At 54.8% G+C, this 19,057-nt stretch overlaps 4 protein-coding genes across 4 annotated transcripts; 2 read left to right on the top strand and 2 right to left on the bottom strand.

The window, feature by feature from the left end:
• Positions 1-76: 76 nt before the first annotated feature.
• Positions 77-1,262, bottom strand: KVR01_012392 (uncharacterized protein; the record flags this gene model as incomplete). The annotated part of the gene is made up of 2 exons (XM_044790662.1): positions 630-1,262; positions 77-572 (listed from the first exon to the last, which is right to left on the bottom strand). The coding sequence occupies exons 1-2, from the start codon at positions 1,220-1,222 to the stop codon at positions 77-79; spliced, it is 1,089 nt and encodes a 362-aa protein (XP_044638580.1). The 5' UTR covers positions 1,223-1,262.
• Positions 1,263-7,793: 6,531 nt separating this feature from the next.
• On the top strand, positions 7,794-8,395 carry KVR01_012448 (uncharacterized protein; the record flags this gene model as incomplete). Its single annotated transcript, XM_044786703.1, has 2 exons — positions 7,794-7,986; positions 8,112-8,395. 2 exons carry the CDS (start codon positions 7,794-7,796, stop codon positions 8,393-8,395), a joined length of 477 nt encoding a protein of 158 aa, XP_044638636.1.
• A 387-nt stretch (positions 8,396-8,782) lies between these two features.
• Positions 8,783-13,147, bottom strand: KVR01_012358 (uncharacterized protein; the record flags this gene model as incomplete). Its single annotated transcript, XM_044794773.1, has 6 exons — positions 12,146-13,147; positions 11,981-12,115; positions 11,263-11,808; positions 11,018-11,186; positions 9,766-10,984; positions 8,783-9,704 (listed from the first exon to the last, which is right to left on the bottom strand). The coding sequence occupies exons 1-6, from the start codon at positions 12,983-12,985 to the stop codon at positions 8,783-8,785; spliced, it is 3,831 nt and encodes a 1,276-aa protein (XP_044638546.1). The 5' UTR covers positions 12,986-13,147.
• Positions 13,148-16,615: 3,468 nt separating this feature from the next.
• KVR01_012504 (uncharacterized protein) lies at positions 16,616-18,737 on the top strand (the record flags this gene model as incomplete). The annotated part of the gene is made up of 3 exons (XM_044787993.1): positions 16,616-17,375; positions 17,452-17,607; positions 17,710-18,737. The coding sequence occupies 3 exons, from the start codon at positions 16,616-16,618 to the stop codon at positions 18,735-18,737; spliced, it is 1,944 nt and encodes a 647-aa protein (XP_044638692.1).
• Between the last annotated feature and the right edge of the window lie 320 nt (positions 18,738-19,057).

The following is a 19,057-nucleotide window of genomic DNA, read 5'->3' on the forward strand; positions in this document are numbered from 1 at the left end:
TACTGCCGGGATTGTAGTCCGGCCCCCCCTGGGGCCCTTCTTCATGTGCAACACCAGGTTCCAAGAGTCGCAGCATCTACAGGTCGTCAATGAGGGGGCTCAGGCCCTGGGCAGTGCCAATCTTGTCCTCAAAGTACAGCTTGAGCCTCTCGACCCTGGGGCGGTCCATCATGAAGTCGAAAAAGGTCCTGGGGTTGGTGCCGTTCATGTGCCAGAGGTCAGGGTAGGGGATGGTGTCCGGGACGGCGACGTCCTGGCGCACGCTCCAGCCGGTGGCCTGGTGCTCGGGCGACAGGATCCAGTTGAAGAGAAGCTTGGCCGACTCGGGGTGGGGCGCGCCCTTGAGGATGGCGCCCGTCTGCGCCCAGGACACGAACTGGCCCTCCTCCGGGAACGCGACCACGGTCGTGCTCGTGTTGCTGGGCTTGTAGGGCGAGGCGTACGAGGTGAAGGTCGCGGCCTCGGTGGCGTTCTTGGTGTTCAGGATGGTGCTGGGCGTGGCGGTGCCGCGGACCCATCGGGGGTTCTGCTCCAGGAGCTTGTCGAACCAGGCCTCGCCGTACTGTGACAGGCTGTATATGTGTGTTAGTTTGTGACAGTCTCATATTGTTTCACACGTGGAGGCTTACATCAGGTAGAACTGGTACAGCACCGCGTCGTCGTCGTTGGGGTATGTGAGGACCAGCTTGTCCTTCAGGCCCTCCTGGAGGAAGTCAGGGTACTCGTTGATGGTGATGCCGGGCAGCTTGGCGCTGTTGTAGTTGATTCCCCACTGGATAAAGAACAGGCCGTACCACGAAGCATCGGTCGACCGGAAGGCTGGGTGGATCTGGTCGAAGCCCACGGGGGCATAGTTGAGAAGATCGCCCTGCGACGACCAACGGGGGAAGTCGTGGAGGGTCTGGAGGAAAGTGGCATCGACGTAGACGTTGCCCGAGTCCAGCTGCTGGTCAATCTTGCCGTCGTGGTACTTGGAGACGTCGACGGTGATGTTCAGGGTCATGCCGGGGAAAGCGGCCTCGAAAGCCGTCTTCAGGGAGTTCTGCTGGTTCTTCTCGTCACCACCGGCCCAGACGGTGACGGTGCCGCCCTCGGCGAGCGCGGCCTTGTAGATCTCATCGATGGAACGGTCCTCAATGACTGGTGCCGTGTTGAACGAGAGCAGGTTGTCGGCCAGGGCCCCAGTGGCCAAGGCGAGAGCCAGGATCTGCGAGAAGAACATTTTGTCAAAAGAATGAACACAGCAAGAGAAGAGCTGTCTGAATTATTGCAATGGATCCAAAGATGACTGAGCACACGGTCACTCGTTTCTCAAGCCGGGCCAGGAAAACCTCGTTACTTATATTCTGCTATGCAGTACTACTTCCAGGTTTCGAAACAACTCATCTATCTAGACGGGAGTTCCAACCGTCCAGCCCCCTTGCTGCCCGCATCCTTCAGTGGACCTGGAATAGCATCGCCTCGCCTCGCGGGCGTCGCGATGGAGCACACCTCCACAGGGGTAACAACCTTGGAATCGTTGTCCAGTGGCCTCGCCACCGAAAGTCGCTTTTGCTGGAAAGTTCGCCGAAGCGTGACCTGGTGGGTCCAGCCAGTCAATGGCAAAAGATACAACCTCAATCGACTGTTGTTCCCCCTGCGGAGGTGTACAAGGGCGATCGTCATCACTCAGCATTGGTCACGTTTCCATTACATTGCACGAGCGGAAGACACAAGGTGGGTCCTGAATTGACTGATTGATAAGCTTAAGTCGCATAGGCTTTCAGCTTGTCAGGCTTGTGTGGCATTCTGTTTTGGGCGATCTTCCCGGATGATACCTTATCCACGCCAACCAGGATCCCAACCGATCATCCCCTAAGCCTCAAGTCCTCAATCTCGCGTCTCCACCTCATCAAGGCTGTACTCCGTTCATCGGTTGTTGGCCCGGTGGGTAAAAGATGAATTTCATGACTCGGGCAGGTTTGAAATACGCGGTGAATCCCCCTTTCATGTTCGTCTGAAGTCGATCTAAACCTGTTTCTATCGAGCGGTTACGCGTACACGGCGGACAGGGAGTGCTGCGGCCGGTCCCATGCACCGGTCCCAGGCAAATGGGCCGAATATACTAGTGTATATGGGACGACGTCTGCCACTGCGTAGCGCAAGGCCTTGTTGGTCCACTCTCACATGGGCATGGCTGCTAGTGTGTCTGGGTTGCCAAGTTTGTGGGGTGATCGCCCAGCCCGCTTGGGCTGCTTGGTGAATCCACGGCATAACGAATTCAGAAAATTTCCACGGAATGGCGTGGAATCCTCTCACTCTGAATACTATTTGTAGCAAAGGCCCGTTCGCTGCCCAGGTGCAAAACAACGGTGGCCTGGGGTCATCCTAGCCCCTTGTTTATCTGCCGGAGACCAGTTGACATGGGCCCAGCAAAGTGTCATCTGATGAGATCAACAACTTCAGGCTTTGGTAGGGCTGAGTGGCAATCGCGTCCATTATACTTGTCCAGCACCTTGGAGGGCCCAATCGATATGAAAGAGAGCAAGGGGGCAAACTGCCGATGCGGCTTGACGTAGGGCGCGAGCATCTCTACCTCTTACGTGCTGACCTCTTTTTCCCAAGGTCAGCACTCAAACCCAAGATTGGCCATGCAAACACGATCAATGTGTAGAAAATACACCTGATGGCCGCTGTACCCCTGTGCAATTTCCCGTTTGTATCACGTCACCAGCATCTGGCTGCGGTTCAGGAGAAAGTTCGAGTCGCGGCACCCTACCAACAGTACCGGTAGTCCCAGCTACCCTCGACAACAGCTGGTGAATGTGGATCGTACCTTCTTCCAGGAAACTGACATCCGCACAGCTGTGCCGCTCTCTACCAAGTTAGGGCGTTCGGCAAATTTCCGGACGGTTGTAGCGGCATAGAAGCCGCACCCAGCGAGTTACAATTGGCGAGGGCGGCACAGTTGAGCAAAGGTCTAGAGCCCATCCGATGGGGCAAGATCTTCCGAGATCACAGAACTTGAAGGATCTGGACATGATGAGTGAGTGGGTTAGGAATATTCAGGGGCCAGAACGGACCCATTGTCAGGTACAGGGTGGGAGAGCTAATCTTAGGTCCAACGCTGCCGTACTGCACATGCATCAACCGACGGTGACACCAGTTGACAGATGCCATTTTCGGGAACAACCGCAGGGTATTATTGGGAGATCACTGCCTATCAAAGACACTGAGAGAAACATTCCCCAATTGCCAGCTGAGCAAGCTCCCTTCACGCGACCTCTCCTTGCGGACAAAATCCAAGGCAGCTCGCCAAGTTCGCTATAGCATTGTGGCCCAGTTCCTTTCAACAACGATCGCGTGACAATTTTGATCGAGATGCACATCTGATAAGCACTGCAGTTGAGGACAGGGCTCTTAAATCCTCGGGAGGGCCGGCACTATGATCCGCGTCCCTGCGGGTCTTTTCTGGATTCGTCTCCCGCGCGCTCGCATCAACAGGTCCTAGTCCTATTGACTGGGTACACATGATATTGCATGCCATGTGTGGCTGTGTGGGCCATTCCCTTCTCTATTCGCGCAGGCCAGCCGTGGCAGGAGTAGTCTTCATCCTCGGGTCCACCTTGTCTCATTCCTTTTCTTATCCAAGCAGAATGCTTGCATAACAAGGGCGATTGCCTGCTCCGCTTTTTATGTTGGCCACCTGGGCATCTGTCGTTGGCCAAGCTATCACGGTACTTGGTAAATGTTCAGGACTCCCTTTCAGCTGAGTGTTATTAGATTCCAGGTATGCTAACTGGTCTCGTTCTGTATTATACGTCCGAGGCCATCCGCGGCGTCTTCATACGGTGGTAAGCGCTCAAGACCACTGTCTTCTTGATTGCCAGGTATCGAGAGGCAGGAGGCATGTCGAAGCGCTTGTAATCGCTAATGTGGAGGTTGCTATCAACGACGCCGGGGAGGATAGTGACCACATGTGTGCGCTCACGCCGAATGGCGCAATCTCCAACTGCAGTGTTTGTGACAGCGTCTTAAGCGCAGCCTTCGATGCGGCATACCCTAGGTAGGTTACCATTGGTGGGCGTTTAGTTAAGCACCGACTAATTAGAGAAATAATGTTGTGAGAATACTTACAGAACCAGGGCGGACTGACCTCAGAGGCTGAGCATCTCACGTTCAGATTCTCGAGAGCCTGGATTATACGTAAAGGGCCCCGTAGTTTAACATCAGATGCCTCGGTAGCCTATATGCTACATTAATGTCAACATCTATTACGGGCAGGAAATAGCCCACGCTGGCGTTGTTGACGAGCACATCTAACCCGCGGCCAGACTCCTTTAGTTATCACTGCACGTGTGATCGATGTTGCATCTGTGACATCAAGGGTCACAATCGTGACGTTCTCGAGGCATTTCATCAGAGCAGCGGGGACTTTACAAGTGCCGGAGCAGCTCCGATACCTTCGGCTGAACAGCCTGCGACCAAGATGGATTTTGATGTCGACATGTTGTTTGGACCTGAAGTGCGCTGACTGCAGTCGATGCCATGGCCGCAGCGCGCGTAACTCGAGCAGAAGCTCAGTGACTGAGGAGCTGGATTCTGGGGACTCGAGAGAACCCAGACACTTTCTTAGGCAGGAGAGCCCTTCCTGATGATGAGTGCATCCCGATTTCTGTTGATGAACATGGCTGCTTGCATTATCAGGCCATCTCCGCACTTTCCGCCAGCGACTTGAAATAGCTCGTACACGGAGCATAGCCCGACTCTTGGGGCGGCAACCGATGCACCCGTTGGAACAGAATGTAACCGCCTAATAATAGACTATTCGGGGATCGTACGAGCGAGGTGACTGCAAAGCCACGGCTGTGCCGGCAGCGAACCGGAGCGGCTCCACCTTCACGAAACTTCCCATTACCCAGGTAGGCCTTCTGATAGTCCAGCTTTACAAGCACTTGGCTTGCCAGAAGTGTCCAGGCTGAGCTTCAACATGATTCATCACCTCACTTGACGTGATTGGGAATTTCTATGCCTTTGACGTCGTTATTGTCGGCGGTGGAACCGCTGGTCTCGGCATTGCGTCACGAGCTGTCTGGAGACCCTGAGAGCCAAGTCCTCGTCCTCGGAGCTGCCCACGTGGCCAGGATCACTCACGGCTTCCGCCGCAGAAGGCGGTCTCGACCTCAGCTGCAAATAGCCTGTTACGGAGACACCCTTGGGCTTGGCACCTCAGCACGGTGTCTCAGTGAAATCGCACATCCTCTCCCCTTGACTCACAAACAATATATGAACTGATAAGAAGAATTCTGATTCCCTCGCACAATAGGAGTTCCTCCAAGGCCGAAGCATGAATTTCTCCCGGGGTAAGGTGCTCGGTGGATCTAGTGGTACAACTGCCCAGCTGGTCTCGTTTCTGATCCCCACTGCCGCCACGTAGACCTGGTTTCGCTTCTTTCCATATACGTCCGAAGCCACACACGGCACCTTCGTAAATTGTTGACCGCTCAAAGACCCAACATTTAAAAAGAGCCTATAGTACCAATAATAGGTAGTAGTTTTGTTTCTAATCCACAGACATATAAAATATATATAGTTTCACTTCTATTCCATATGCGTCCAAGGACATACATAGTGCCTTCATATAGTAGTAAGCACTTAAGACCTAGTGCTTAGAAAGAATATAATCTTAATAATAGTAGTTATAATACGATAGGAGACCACTCTATATAGTTTTACTTCTATTCACAATATAGTATGTCTGTGGGCACGTGGCCTCAGCCTCGTGCCGTACAGACAAGGCCAGGAGGCATCGCTCCCGACGGCGCCGCTAACTAGAAAGCCAGATGCCGATAACAGTAGTCAAGATATATTATGTCAACGATTTGTGCTGATAGATGAACAAGGGAATATGCACATAATGTTGCTGTACTTGATTTCCCTGGTGCCAGGACCCATTGGCCGATCAAGGTGCCGGGGGACTGGTGATCCCGGACGCTATCGACCCGGGCATGGATTTCCGCAGCTATGTAGGCAACTTTTTAGTTATTCCGGCTTAATAGAGCGACTCAAAGAATACAAATAGTCTCATGCAGTCAACGCTTACCCAATACCAAAAGTGGGTGAGCATACAAATCTTACGGTGTGTGAGGGGGTTGGGGTACAGTGGGTCGTACGTCGAGCGAGTTTCGCAGTGTGGCCCCCCAAAAAGGAAACCACTCGCCTTTGCGTGCACCGATGATCGGGAGACCTTTGGGAAGACGTGGCCCCGAGTTGAGAAATAATGTCGGTACGACGAAAAACACAAAAAACGCCCCAGCCCATATCATGCCAGATGGGTACTCCATGGTGCATTACAATCTTGGGAGCCTGGATATGTCTCAACACTTCGAATCAAGCAGTTTTTCTATTCCAGAATCTTATGTGGTAAAAACCGTTCTAATATAATTAACTAGGATTTGTAAGGAGATCTCAGAATTTACAGTAAGTAAGAGGAGGAGGCCTGTAAGCGAGCTGATAACTTCTGCGTACAAATATTAAATACAGTTCGTCAGCTGCGAATGATCTACCTCACAACCAGGGTGGCTATACACTACACTTAATATACTACATTACACTAAATATATATAAATAAGTATACTATATATACTATACTAAAGCTATTTTAAATTTTATTACACTCTATTAAAGAGCCTAGTGTGTGTAATATAATAGGTTTAAGTGTAAATATAGAGAATATCTCCCTTTCTCCCCCCTCTTCCCCCCTCCTCTCCTTTTATCCCCCTTCTTATTAATTAAGTACGGAGTATCTTATTAAAGATTAGATAAGATAAGATAAGATAAGGATTTTTCTTCTAGGGCTTTACCCTAGACCCCCTATTCCCTCTCCCCCCCCCCTTATTTATATTTTATCTACTATATTATATATACTTACACTAAAGCCCTCTACACTATACTATACTTACACTGAAGCTATTCCTAAGCCCACTATACTACATTAGAGAGCCCAGTGTATGTAGTGTAGTGTACGGCTACCCTGCTTACAACCAGAATAGGAGAGTTCCGAGCTTGAGGTTAGGAGACTTACCCAAAGGATATCACGCAACTCATCGTTCAGTTCTATAGTAGATGCAGAAGTTCTCGCAACTAGCGCTGACGCTTGAGGATTATCGTTTCTTCACACTCATCCGTACTTTCTTAGATATTTGCTCTTCAGGATCGTTCCCATACAATCTAGCACATTAACAAAAATAAGGATTATAGCTCTTCACGGATCGGGCGCGTCCGCCGCCATGCTTAAGGCTCAATTGGCACCATTGATCAGAGGCTTTAGCCCAGATTGTCAATTTATATTCCTTAACGGGGCCATACCCTGTGGAAGGGGACCTGGTATGCCTTCGCGCCTATACGTAAACATCTGTAGGTACCATGAGATCCAAATCAAAGATTCGGAGATCCTCCCCAATGCGGTACTTGCAGGGTCCGTCGGGAGCGACGCCTTCCAGCCTTGTCTGTGCGGTACGAGGCTCAGCCACGTGCCCACGTACTGTATTCTCTTTCCACTGTTATTGGCACTGTATCTCTTCAAACGCTGGGTCTTGAGCGTTTACCCTTGTATGAAGGCGCCACGTACATTTTACATGTATGGGGATTAAAAAACGAAACCACCCTTGTGTCGCCTGTGACGGGAGACAAGATCACCTCGCCGAGTACTTTGGCCCCGGAGCATTGGGCCCGAAACATGACGCACCCTGTTCTGTTCAGCCAGGCGTTTGAAAAGGATGTGCTTTTCAGAAACAGGAACCTCCAACGTCGACATGATCGTCGAAGTCGGCGCACATAGCACTCTGGAAGGCCCGATGCGACAAATCCTCAAGGCACGGGACACCGAGCTGCCCCACGTTTCATGTCTCAAGCGACCAGAGGACGGTGTTGATATGATGCAGCAGGTTGCTTGTGCCCTGATCGCCCGGGGCTACCCGGTCAACATCAAGGCTGTGAAATCACCTCGTGGGGAAGAAGGCCGGCTCGTTACGGACCTTGCGTCATACCCCTGAAGTCAAATAAAGCGTTGCTGGGTCGAACCTCGGATTAGCAGAGAACAGAGATACAAGAAGTTCCCACCTCACGAACAGCTTGGGTCGCCGGTAAATGGGGGCAACGCTCTCTCATACCAACCTGGAGGAACTTCATCCGCTTGTCCGAGATCGAGTGGTTGAAAGATCACCAGATCGATCGCTCGGTGGTTTTCCCTGGCGCTGGTTACATTGCTCTGGCACTCGAGGCTGTACGCCTTCTCACGGATCCCTCAGAAGCAACTATGCAAGGTAACAGGCTGCGGGACATCGACATCATGACCGCCATGGTCATTCCAGACCCCAGTTCGGGCCTGGAGATTCAGCTCAGTCTCCAGAGCTGAGAGCAAAAGAACCTGGACCACGACGGCCGGTCAGAGTTCAAGCTCTGCTCCTTGACGTCTGGTGGCTCTTGGATAGAGCACTGCAAGGCATTTGTCACTGCCGACGGACGACAGGCCGAACGCCAGGTCTGCTTAATTGACTCGCAAGGCGGAGTCACCTCGGGAGGCCACTTACCTCCGTGGGAGCGCGGGAGACGCCCCTGCAACCAAGGTTGACATCGAAGCTCTGTTTTCGGGGCTGCGGGACCGAGGCATCTACCACGGGCCCGAGTTCCAGAATCTGATCGACAGCCGCACGGCTGGCCAGAGGGCCATCACCAACTTTGCCGTGTCAGACAATGCGTGCCCTTCACACCTAGCTACCGCCACCCCACAAAACATCCACGCTCAGCTCAGGCTCTGCAAGTTGACAAGCTCAAAGTACGCGCCCTTGGCCTGCATCAGCTCGTCGTAGGTCCCCGACTCGATGATCCTCCCCTGGTGGAAGACATGGATGGCGTCCGCCTCCTTGATGGTGCTCACGCGGTGGGCGACGGCGATCGTGGTACACCCCTTCATGGCGGCGTCCAGCGCGGCCTGCACGACCTTCTCGGACTCGGTATCGAGGGCGGACGTGGCCTCGTCCAGCAGGAGGACCTTGGGCCGGCGCAGCAGCGCCCGGGCGATCGCGAGGCGCTGCTTCTGGCCCCCCGACAGCATGCAGCCCTTGCTGCCAACAAGGGTGTCCATGCCGCCCGGCAGGCTAATAATGAAGTCGTGGATGTTGGCGTCCCTGCAGCAGCGCACGATCTCGTCCTCGGAGACGTCGAGCCGGTCGGTGCCGAGCAGGATGTTGTCGCGGATCGTGCCCTGGTACATTGTTGGCTCCTGGCTGACGAGGGCTAGGTGGGAGCGGTACTCGTTGATGTTGAGCGACGAGATCTCGTTGCCATCGACGAAGATCCCACCGGTGGTGGGGTCGTAGAATCTCTCCAGCAGGGCAATCGCGGTGGACTTGCCACATCCGCTGGCCCCGACGAAGGCGACGTACTGCCCTGGCTTGACTGTGAGGTTGAGACCTCGGAGGACGGGCTGGTCTGGTCGTGTCGAGTATCTGAAGTGCACATTCTTGAACTCGATGTGGCCTTCTACGCTCGGGACACTGGCGCCGTCGTCGCTCCAGTTGTCAATCTCGGGCTTCCTGTCAAAAAGAGCTTTCAGGGTGGCAGCGGCATTCCGAGCCTTCGCCATGTCCGGTGCGTAGGCCAGTACGGTGCCGGCAGACTCTGCTCCAAAGATGACTGCGATGAAGCACAAGAAGAATTGGAACCTAGAAATTACAAGTTAGCTTCGAATTCGCGACACATGGCAAGAGTATCTCATCCACTCACATGGTGTACTCTCCCCTGCTAAACAAGCCGCCTCCATACCAGAAGCCGAGCGCCATGCCAAGATATTGAAGAGACTGAGACGCGGCGTAGAGCAAGGACGACTTCAGGATCGACGTGACCAGGTGGCGACTCTGCCCAGCAAGCTTCTCGCGGTAGTGGCTCAACACGTCATCCTCGCGGGTCAGGGAGGCCACAGTCCGAATGGCCGAGGTTGCCTCACAAGCGTAGCTCGCAGACTGTTGGTGGACCTTCTCCCTCTGCTTTTGGAATCTGACCAGCATGGCCAGGCGCAAGTACCCGCTGGCAAGGAGGAGTGGAATCACAGATATGCACACCAGACTCAGCCTCCACCCCACGGCCAGCCCGATGGCCGAGCTGGCAACCAGGGTGGTGGTGAGCAAGAGGAGCGTCATGAGGGTGGTCCCCGATATCCCGGCCAGGTAGCTGGTCTCCGTCGACAGGAAAGACGTGAGGGCGCCCGTGGACCGCTTGTCGAAATAAGCAACGTCCTGCCTCAGGATGTGTCTAAAGGCCAGGTCGCGGACGCGGTGAGTGAGCCGCTCGGCGCAGTACGAGAGCGCGACGCCCTGGGCGATGAGGGCAATGAGCTGCACAAAGGCGAGCATCAGAAACATCAGGGACCAAAATTTGGCTCGGCTGCGGATTTCCTCGTGCTCCGAGAGAGGGAGCGAAAGGGCCGTGATGGACTTGGCGAGGAAGACGGCCTGTGTTGGGTTGCCCCCACCGGTAATCACAGACAGCGAGATTCCAAAGACCATGGCCTTCCACTCCCGCCTGTTCAAGCTGGCAATAAACTTCAGCAGTTCGAACAAGGTGTAGTTGTCACCGTCGTGATCCTCTCCCTTCGCGCATTCCAGCCTCGAAGGTGTCCCATTTGTCGGTGTCTTGTCAAGCTGAAGGTCTCCAGGTCTCTGTCCATGCGCTTCCTTGCTCGAGATACTTGCATTCTTGGAGAACTCGGGATCGGAGAAGCCACCCTCCTCCCGCGTGATGATATCTTCGTCTTCACTCCTAGAAGCTTGGATGCTGGCAACACGCTGAGCCTCGACCAGGTTGTAGTAAGCCCCCTCCTTCGCGAAAAGTTCGTCATGGGTGCCCTGCTCTACGATGCGTCCTTTGGACATGACCACAATGTTGTCGGCATGCCTGATGGTAGACAGTCGGTGAGCGATAATCACGGTCGTTCGTCCCTGGGCAGCTTTGTTGAGCGCTGCTTGAACAACCCCCTCACTCTTGATGTCTAGGGCAGATGTGGCTTCGTCGAGGAGCAAGATTCTGGGATCGCTGACAATCGCCCTTGCAATGGCAATGCGTTGTTTCTGACCTCCAGAGAGAAGAAAGCCTCGTTCCCCAATGTTGGTCTCGTAGCCTTCAGGGAGGTTGGTAATGAACTCGTGGGCCTAAATGTTGCTTCGTCAAATGATCTGTGCGGATAGTATTTTGTGAGGGAGGCCTGTTTCCAGTAGCTACACTTACGTTCGCAGTCTTGGCAGCAAACTCAACCAGCTCGCGGACTGTCTTTTCATACTCGTGTTCCTGGGCTGTTCCAATGAGGCCATGCTTGATGTTGTCGTAGATAGAAGTGGCGAACAAGACAGGCTCCTGACTGACTAGTGATATCTGTCGTCGTAGCCAGGCTAGATTCAGGTCTTTGACCTTGTGATCGTCGATGTAGACATCTCCGCCGACTGGGTCGTAGAAACGCTCAACAAGACCGACGATGGTGCTTTTGCCCGAACCGGAAGCACCGACAAGCGCGGTTGACTTGCCAGCAGGGATCATTAGATTCACATCATCCATCACCACAACATCGGGCCGGGAGGGATAGATGTGTCTGATGTTCCTGAGCTCCACGTTGCCTCGGACTACATCCAGCTTGATGCCGTCGGTCGATTCAGGGTTGAGAGGAGATGCACGGTCGATTACTGCGTAGATCTTGTTTGCCGCTGCGACAGCTGAGGTGATGGCTTCAAGGTTCGGTGCGACGTTTCCAAGAGCAAAGGCACCGAGCATGATGGCCATCTGAATTGTAAGGATTTGGGATAAGCCGATGGATCACGTCAGTCATTCGTGTTCGAAACGGATCGAGCGACTGCCCCCCGCCCCAGACGGCAGTGCAGTCCACCATTTGCTAGACCTACAGGAAGAGAAACCCTATCATGGAGCTGGTGGTGGACTTGAGCTTAAACCCTGCCTTCTCTGCCTTGACTAGGTATGAGTCGTACTGTCGAGCAAGCTTGTCCTGGGTGTGGAAGGCGGTTGTGTTCCGGATGGAGCTGATGACTTCTTCTGCGACTGTCCCGCCTTGGGCGAAATGCGCAATGTACACCTTGCTGAGCTTGCCAATGAAGGTGCCAACGGCGGCCATTGTGACCACGATGGCCACTATGGTAGTAGAAACGATGAGCGCGAGCTTCCAGTATCGTATGTAGCTGATGACGAAGGCAGCCAGGAATGTGGAAACGGCTGTCAGAGTCAATCCGACCTTTTCTGAGATGCCTTTCTGAACCAGGTTGGTATCTGCTGTGATGCGCGTGGTGATCTCACCGGAACCGAGTTCGTCGAAGAATGCGATGTTCTGTCGAAGGATGGCGGCCAGAAACTGCTCTCTGATCTTGGACGAGATGTCTTCGCCTGCATACAGGAAGCCGGTTGTGGCTACGTACACCATAATGAACTCGCCGATGGCGAGGTAGACAAAGTAGAGAGAGAACCTGGCAGTCTCGTGGGCGAATTCACTCTGAGACGTGCGGCCAAGGGTGAAGTTCTGGAAGGTACCTGCGAGGCCACCAAACAGCACCGTCATCATGGGCACGAGGATGCCAGCGATGACTGCTGCCACACTGGCAACGGCCAAGATGGCCTTGTCTTTGCTTGTTGCATAGCGGTACAGGGTGATGTAAGTGATCTTGACGGCGGGGACGTCTAGCTGTCTCTTGAGGATTTGCTTCTCGTGGTCAGGTAGATGCTTGAATGGATCCTCGACCTCGACAACTTGCGGAGTGGAACCACCCTTCGTTTCCACTGTAGGTTGGGACGGGTTCGCGTCTTGGCGAGGGGCTTGGCTGACAGCTTGGCCGGGAGCTTGGTTGGGAGCTTGGCTGGGCTCGTGCTGACCACCTGGCTGCATCGAGGCCTCTTTCTCCTGGTAGGGTGAAGGATCGAGCTGCATGCTCCCCGTCGTGTCTGAGTTCACCATGTTGTCTTGAGTGCTTACCACCGTATGAAGGCGCCATGTATGTCCTCGGACGTATACCTAGGTACGGAATAGAAGCGAAACCACACACAGAAGAGCAGAGGTGAGGTGAGAAACCAGTGGAATGTGGAATGTGGCTCAATGGCAGAGGCACAGAGACTCGACTCCATGTTAGTTGCCTGATTGATTGTCGCGTTTGCTGCAGCTTCTGCGTGTGTTTACTGGCTGCCTGCCTGCAGTTGGTTGCCGCAGCGGGCCGTGGTCCGTGTACTGGTAACGCGTTGTGTTGGTTCGGATGTTTCCTAATTGATCCATCTGAGGTGTGCCGCTCAACTCCGGCTAGCCTACAGCGACACTGCATAAATAAAACACAATGAAGATCATATCGAGTGCTCGGTTCGGTCAGAAGGGAAAGTGTATTCACGTATCATTGCATTGTCAATTATCCCCAATTTACAAGGGGCCGTTGCAGTGTTCCTTGCATGCCAAAGTGCCCTTGGCTGCTGCTCATGCTTGAGAACGTGTGGAAGGATGAGAGGGAGAAAAAGAGTCGAAAGGGCTTCGCTGGCTGTCTGTAGGCAGGATTGGGGCGCGTGACCGGTGGAAGCAATCCACACGTTGCGACTGAAATGAAATTATTTGCTGCATGTTAGATTAGCCGTGCCTGAGAAGTTCCAAGTTGGCTCTAAACTTGGACAGGGCACAAGGAGACGGTGCGTCTGCCCAAGGGTTCTCAAGGCTTTCAAAGAGTCTTGAGACTGAGACCTGTCATACTGAGGTCAAGAACTCGGACAGATTCCGAGATCAGGTGGATATCATGGCAGACCAACAGAGATGCAGCCACGGACGGAAGTCGGTACATATGTAATCCTTCAGTACTGGCCGGCCGAGTCATTTCCCAAGGTTTGCAGTCATATTGCAGGGCCCCTGTATTCGTCAAACGGTGGGCTTGACGCTGCAGCGTGGAGGCGCAAGTTGGCGTATATAGCTGACAATTTGTTTCTATCAATTGATAGCACGGAGTACTCCGTATAGTAGTATATGTACAGTCGCGGGGACTTGGCCCGGGGCTCCACAAGATGCGGCCCCATGGGGAGTGCATTCCGGATTCCACTTTCGAAATCCTACAATACGTAGCGAAGACCCAAAACAGGAGGAAGCCTACGTGGGAAGTTCTCGTGCGTCCTCATTCCAAAATTTGGTCTCCGCACCCAATGTATGAGGATTGCATGTGCCGAGTACAAGTATGTGTCTGGATGTTGGTACCTGACGCCAACGAGAACATCAGCACACCAACACTGTCCCCACACTCCATAATGGATATCACTAGGTACTTGTAATACTCTACATCGTAGTATGCACAATTTGCACTCAATCGGCATCCCCATCAGTACTAGGCTACTCCTTGGCATCGAACATGCTAGCCAGTATCAACCGGCGGCCCTGTTCCCCCTCCCAGCCCTGCCGGCCGTGCTCGGCAACGAGGTTATCGTACACAAGCAGGTCTCCCCGCTCCCATTGGTGCACCACGCGAAGCTCATCAGTGATAGCCGCCAGCAGAGCCAGGTGATGGTCCGCGATAGGGCTGCCGTTGCCGGAAAGCTGCTGCATGGTAGTACCACGTTCCTTGGTAAGCCCTTTGCTGTTGGTCTCAAGCTGTCCGCTCCGCTGGAACTGTCGGTTTTTCCAGCAGGCGGCTAGGTCAGTGAAGAAGCTCGGCAGCCTGGTGCTGGTCTGAATGCGGATCCCCGGGAGGCGGTGCGTGACGACTACTTAAGTAAATCTTCCTCCTCGGACGTGCGGCACAAGGCTGAGGCAACGTGCCCGCAGATTTATTGTATTCTACCCGCACTGTTACTAGCTTTGTGTTTTTTTGTAAAAGAAAATGCTGCGTCTTGAGCATTTACCACTGTATGAAGGCGCCACCTACGTTTTATATGCATGGGCATTAGAAACGAAACCACTTTCGCAGGAGACCAGCCATGGTGTCTACCTGGCGGGCCTCTAGGAGTTCACTGAGCTTTAGAATAGAGGTTAGGGAAACGTGCACATTCATAAGTGGTTTCGTTCTTGACCCGTACACCTCTGAATGCTTACGGAGCCTTTATACAGTGGTAAAGGCTCATAGACACAGCGCTTTTCTAATAACCTTTGAACAAAGAAACTACCAAGGCAGTTTCAATTCTTAATCATCATACTCCATCGGCACACCCGCGAGAGAAGGCATCAACAGGGCGCGCACGGAGAGACCCAGCCTTTCATGTTCAATGCTGCCACCTCAGGTTCGCAGAATGCGAGGTTCAGGTGGATGGTGATCCTGAGGGGTGAATGGGAAAATGTGGAGCAGTATTGGCGAATGGTATAGTTGTGACGAGACAATGGTGGACGGCCAGGGGAGTAAACAACGTGGCTCCCGGGCTGCCAGAACTTTTTCGCATTCCGGCGTTCCTGTCTCTAATCTGCGAGGACTTGCACATATGCAGTGTTGACTGGCCAAGACAGTCAATACCTAGGTAGGTACTTACTGTGCGTGGATGGCGACAGGCGACTTGAATTACTAGTCGAGCCAATATCAAAGTATACTAAATGGGAGACACCTTGCTTCCCGAATGTAATGACTTAGGAGTCTGTGGGGCTTGGTTGTCTCGCATTGGCCAATCCCATTGTGTGCTGCTGTTTGAGAGCCAGTCATGTCGAAGTGCATGTCCATGTCAGCAGAAATTGCTGTGGTTTGACTTCAGATTCGGTCAATGCGGGATCCTCCCCTTTCCAGCCAGTACAGCCCAATGTGCCCTCTCAGTATTCCGTAATCTAAGCCGATGCCCAATCTGCCGCGCTCACGAGCCGGCCCGTCTCAAGACTTTCCCGTTCCGCAACTAGGTCGACGGGTTCGTCTCAGCGTTTCAAGCCAGCTCCGGTATTATTGGCGTTTGTCTCATAGTGGGGCGAGTCCACGTCATGTAACCGGGAGGACGTTAATGTAGGGGGGAAATAGGCAATCGACCTCGTGAGGCAAGAGACCAGCCCGTAGATGAGGAACAAGCTCAGAGTTGGGGTTGGCCATTGCCATTGCCATTGGCCTATTAGTGTTTGCTGATAAAACTCTGCCAACGTTTCATGCCACTGATATTAGTCGACGATACCCGGCGGCACCACGCCTGCTAACGGCGACCCACATTGTTCTGGTTAAGATACGATAATTATGCAAGCCGAACCCCCGGCGCCGGAGGCTAGGGCCGAGTTTATAACGCCTTGGCTCGTGTCGACCCGGCTTGACCGCGAAACACTCACCGCATCCAATGCCGAATCTTTCAACTGAATACAACGGCCAGTCGCAACGGCCAGTCGCTTCAGCAGCAGCCCCAATTGCGCGGCTCAGTCATCGGCCGCCATCCATTGAGAGCGGGTCAATGCATGCGGCAACCAAACAGGCTCACCACGCAGTGGCATGCTGCGGAAGTCAGAGTCTCTCGAAAGGTATACTTGGTACACAGTCTTGAAGGATCCGGGCCACGACGACGACATTGGAAGAGCAAAGACGTGCCATTGGAACGGGAAACCCGTGCCAGGAGTACATTAAACCACCCCTGAAAACCCCCGGACGTCAACTGGTGGTGAACTCACACGACCACTATGGGATGCGAGGTGCCCTGCGGCGATTGCAGCAACGACTGCAGCGTGGCCGACATCGAGGACTATGAGAAGGAGCTGGCGGACCTCCGGAAGAGGACCAAGGAGGTAGAGGCGAGGCTGGCCAGGCTCAACGCAAAGAAGCCCGGCGGCGCACCCAAGCCCAAGCTGCGGTCGTCCAACTGGTTCAGCCGCAAGGACGACCTGACCATCAGCGCGCTCTACGTCGAGCGCTACCTCAACTCGGGCATCACGAGGGAGGAGCTGGTGTCCGGGAGGCCCATCATCGGCATCGCGCAGTCCGGCAGCGACATCGCCCCGTGCAACCGGCACCACCTCGAGCTGGCCAAGCGCGTGCGCGAGGGAATCCGCTCGGCCGGCGGGGTCGCCTTCGAGTTCCCCATGCACCCCATCCAGGAATCCACCCGGCGGCCCACGGCGACCCTCGACCGCAACCTTGCGTACCTGGGGCTGGTGGAGCTCATGCACGCCTACCCCTTCGACGGCGTCGTCATGCTCACAGGCTGTGACAAGACCACCCCGGCCTGCCTCATGGCCGCCGCCACTGTCAACATCCCGACCATCTGCCTCAATGTCGGGCCCATGCTGAACGGCTGGGTCAACGGCCAGAGGGTCGGCTCCGGCTCTGTCGTGTGGCAGGCTCGTGAGCTGCACGCCGCCGGATATATTGCGGACGACGAGGTTGCGGACTTTGTCGCGAGCGGGACCCCTTCGCCCGGGCATTGCAACACCATGGGAACAGGTGAGTCTTTTTGGTCCACAGCGTCCTCTGCGGCTGGCTTTCGAGGATCGCTGACTGGAGATGCTCGGATAATAAGCTTCCACCATGAATGCCCTCGCTGAAGCCCTGGGAATGGCCCTGCCCGGGTCAGCAGCCATCCCGGCGCCGTACCGAGAGCGGTCCCAGGTGGCATACAAGACAGGCACCCGCATCGTTGAGATGGTCCATGAGGACATGAAGCCATGCGATATTAGTGAGTCGTTATGCTCTGACGCCCCCCCTCTTATTATCACACGACCACCCCAACCCCCTTACAGCCACCATAGTTATATAGTACTGATTGCTACGTTATCAGTGACACGACAGGCCTTTGAGAATGCCATTGTCGTGAACACCGCCATCGGCGGCAGCACCAACGCCCCTATCCACCTCTGCGCCGTAGCCAAGCATGCAGGAGTGCCCTTGGACCTCGACGACTGGGACCGCCTCGGCTTCACGGTCCCGCTGCTGCTGAACATGCAGCCGGCAGGGGAGATGCTCAGCGAGGACTACTACCGCGCCGGGGGCCTCCCTGCCATCCTGGCCGAGCTCCTCGAGGCCGGCAGGCTGCCGCACCCGGACGCCCTCACGTGCAGCGGCAAGAGCACGGACAAGAACGCCCGCGGCAAGCTGACGTGGGACCGGCGCACGATCCGGCCCTTTTCCGACCCGCTCAGGGACAACGCCGGGTTCCTCCACCTGAGGGGCACCCTCTTCGACTCGGCCATCATGAAGACGTCGGTCATCTCGCCCGAGTTCCGGGCCGAGTTCCTCGAGGACCCGGGCGACCCCAACGCCTTCGAGAGCCGCGTCGCCGTCTTCGACGGCCCGGAGGACTACCACGCCCGGCTCGAGGCCGCCGCCGACGCGGGCAGCATCGACCGCCACACCGTCCTCGTCATGCGCGGCGTCGGGCCGCTGGGCTACCCGGGAGCCGCCGAGGTGGTCAACATGCGCGCGCCGTCGCGCCTGCTCAGGCAGGGCGTCAAGGACCTGCCGTGCATCGGCGACGGGAGGCAGAGCGGCACCTCGGCCGCGCCGTCCATCCTCAACGCCACCCCCGAGGCGGCCGACGGCGGCAACCTGGCGCTCCTGCGGGACGGCGACCGCGTCAGGGTCGACCTCGGCGCGCGGAGGGTCGACATCATGCTGCCCGCGGCGGAGCTGCAGGCGCGGCGCAGGGAGCTCGAGGCCCGCGGCGGGTACCACGGGCCCCCGAGCCAGACGCCATGGCAGGATATATTCCGGCGTGAGGTCGGCGGCCTGAGCGAGGGCATGGTTCTCAAGCGTGCTGTCCAGTTCCAGCGTGTGGCGCAGTCGGACCCCCCCAGGGATAACCACTGAGTTAATGAGCACATCATGGTGTGATGTTCAAGTTGTTTTGGGAGTGCGGACTGCCCAGGTGTATGTGGTCTTTCAATCTTAGAGAAAAGAATTAGCGACTAGACAATGTTTATAGACACGCTTGTGGAGTTGGTCGATTCCAATATATTACGCTTCCTCACTTTTCGTTTTGTGGAATCCATGTACTCTGTTGATAAACACAAAGACACAGTCTTGCTTTCATCCACATTGGACGGATTCTTGTTGGACCTTGCCCGCGTAAGACCTTGAGGTCTGTAAGTGTACTCATTCTTGGGGGTATTTGTTGTTAAATAGTCTGG

Source organism: Diaporthe batatas (genome assembly GCF_019321695.1).
Source record: "Diaporthe batatas strain CRI 302-4 chromosome Unknown Contig00019, whole genome shotgun sequence".
Lineage (NCBI taxonomy): Eukaryota > Fungi > Ascomycota > Sordariomycetes > Diaporthales > Diaporthaceae > Diaporthe > Diaporthe batatas.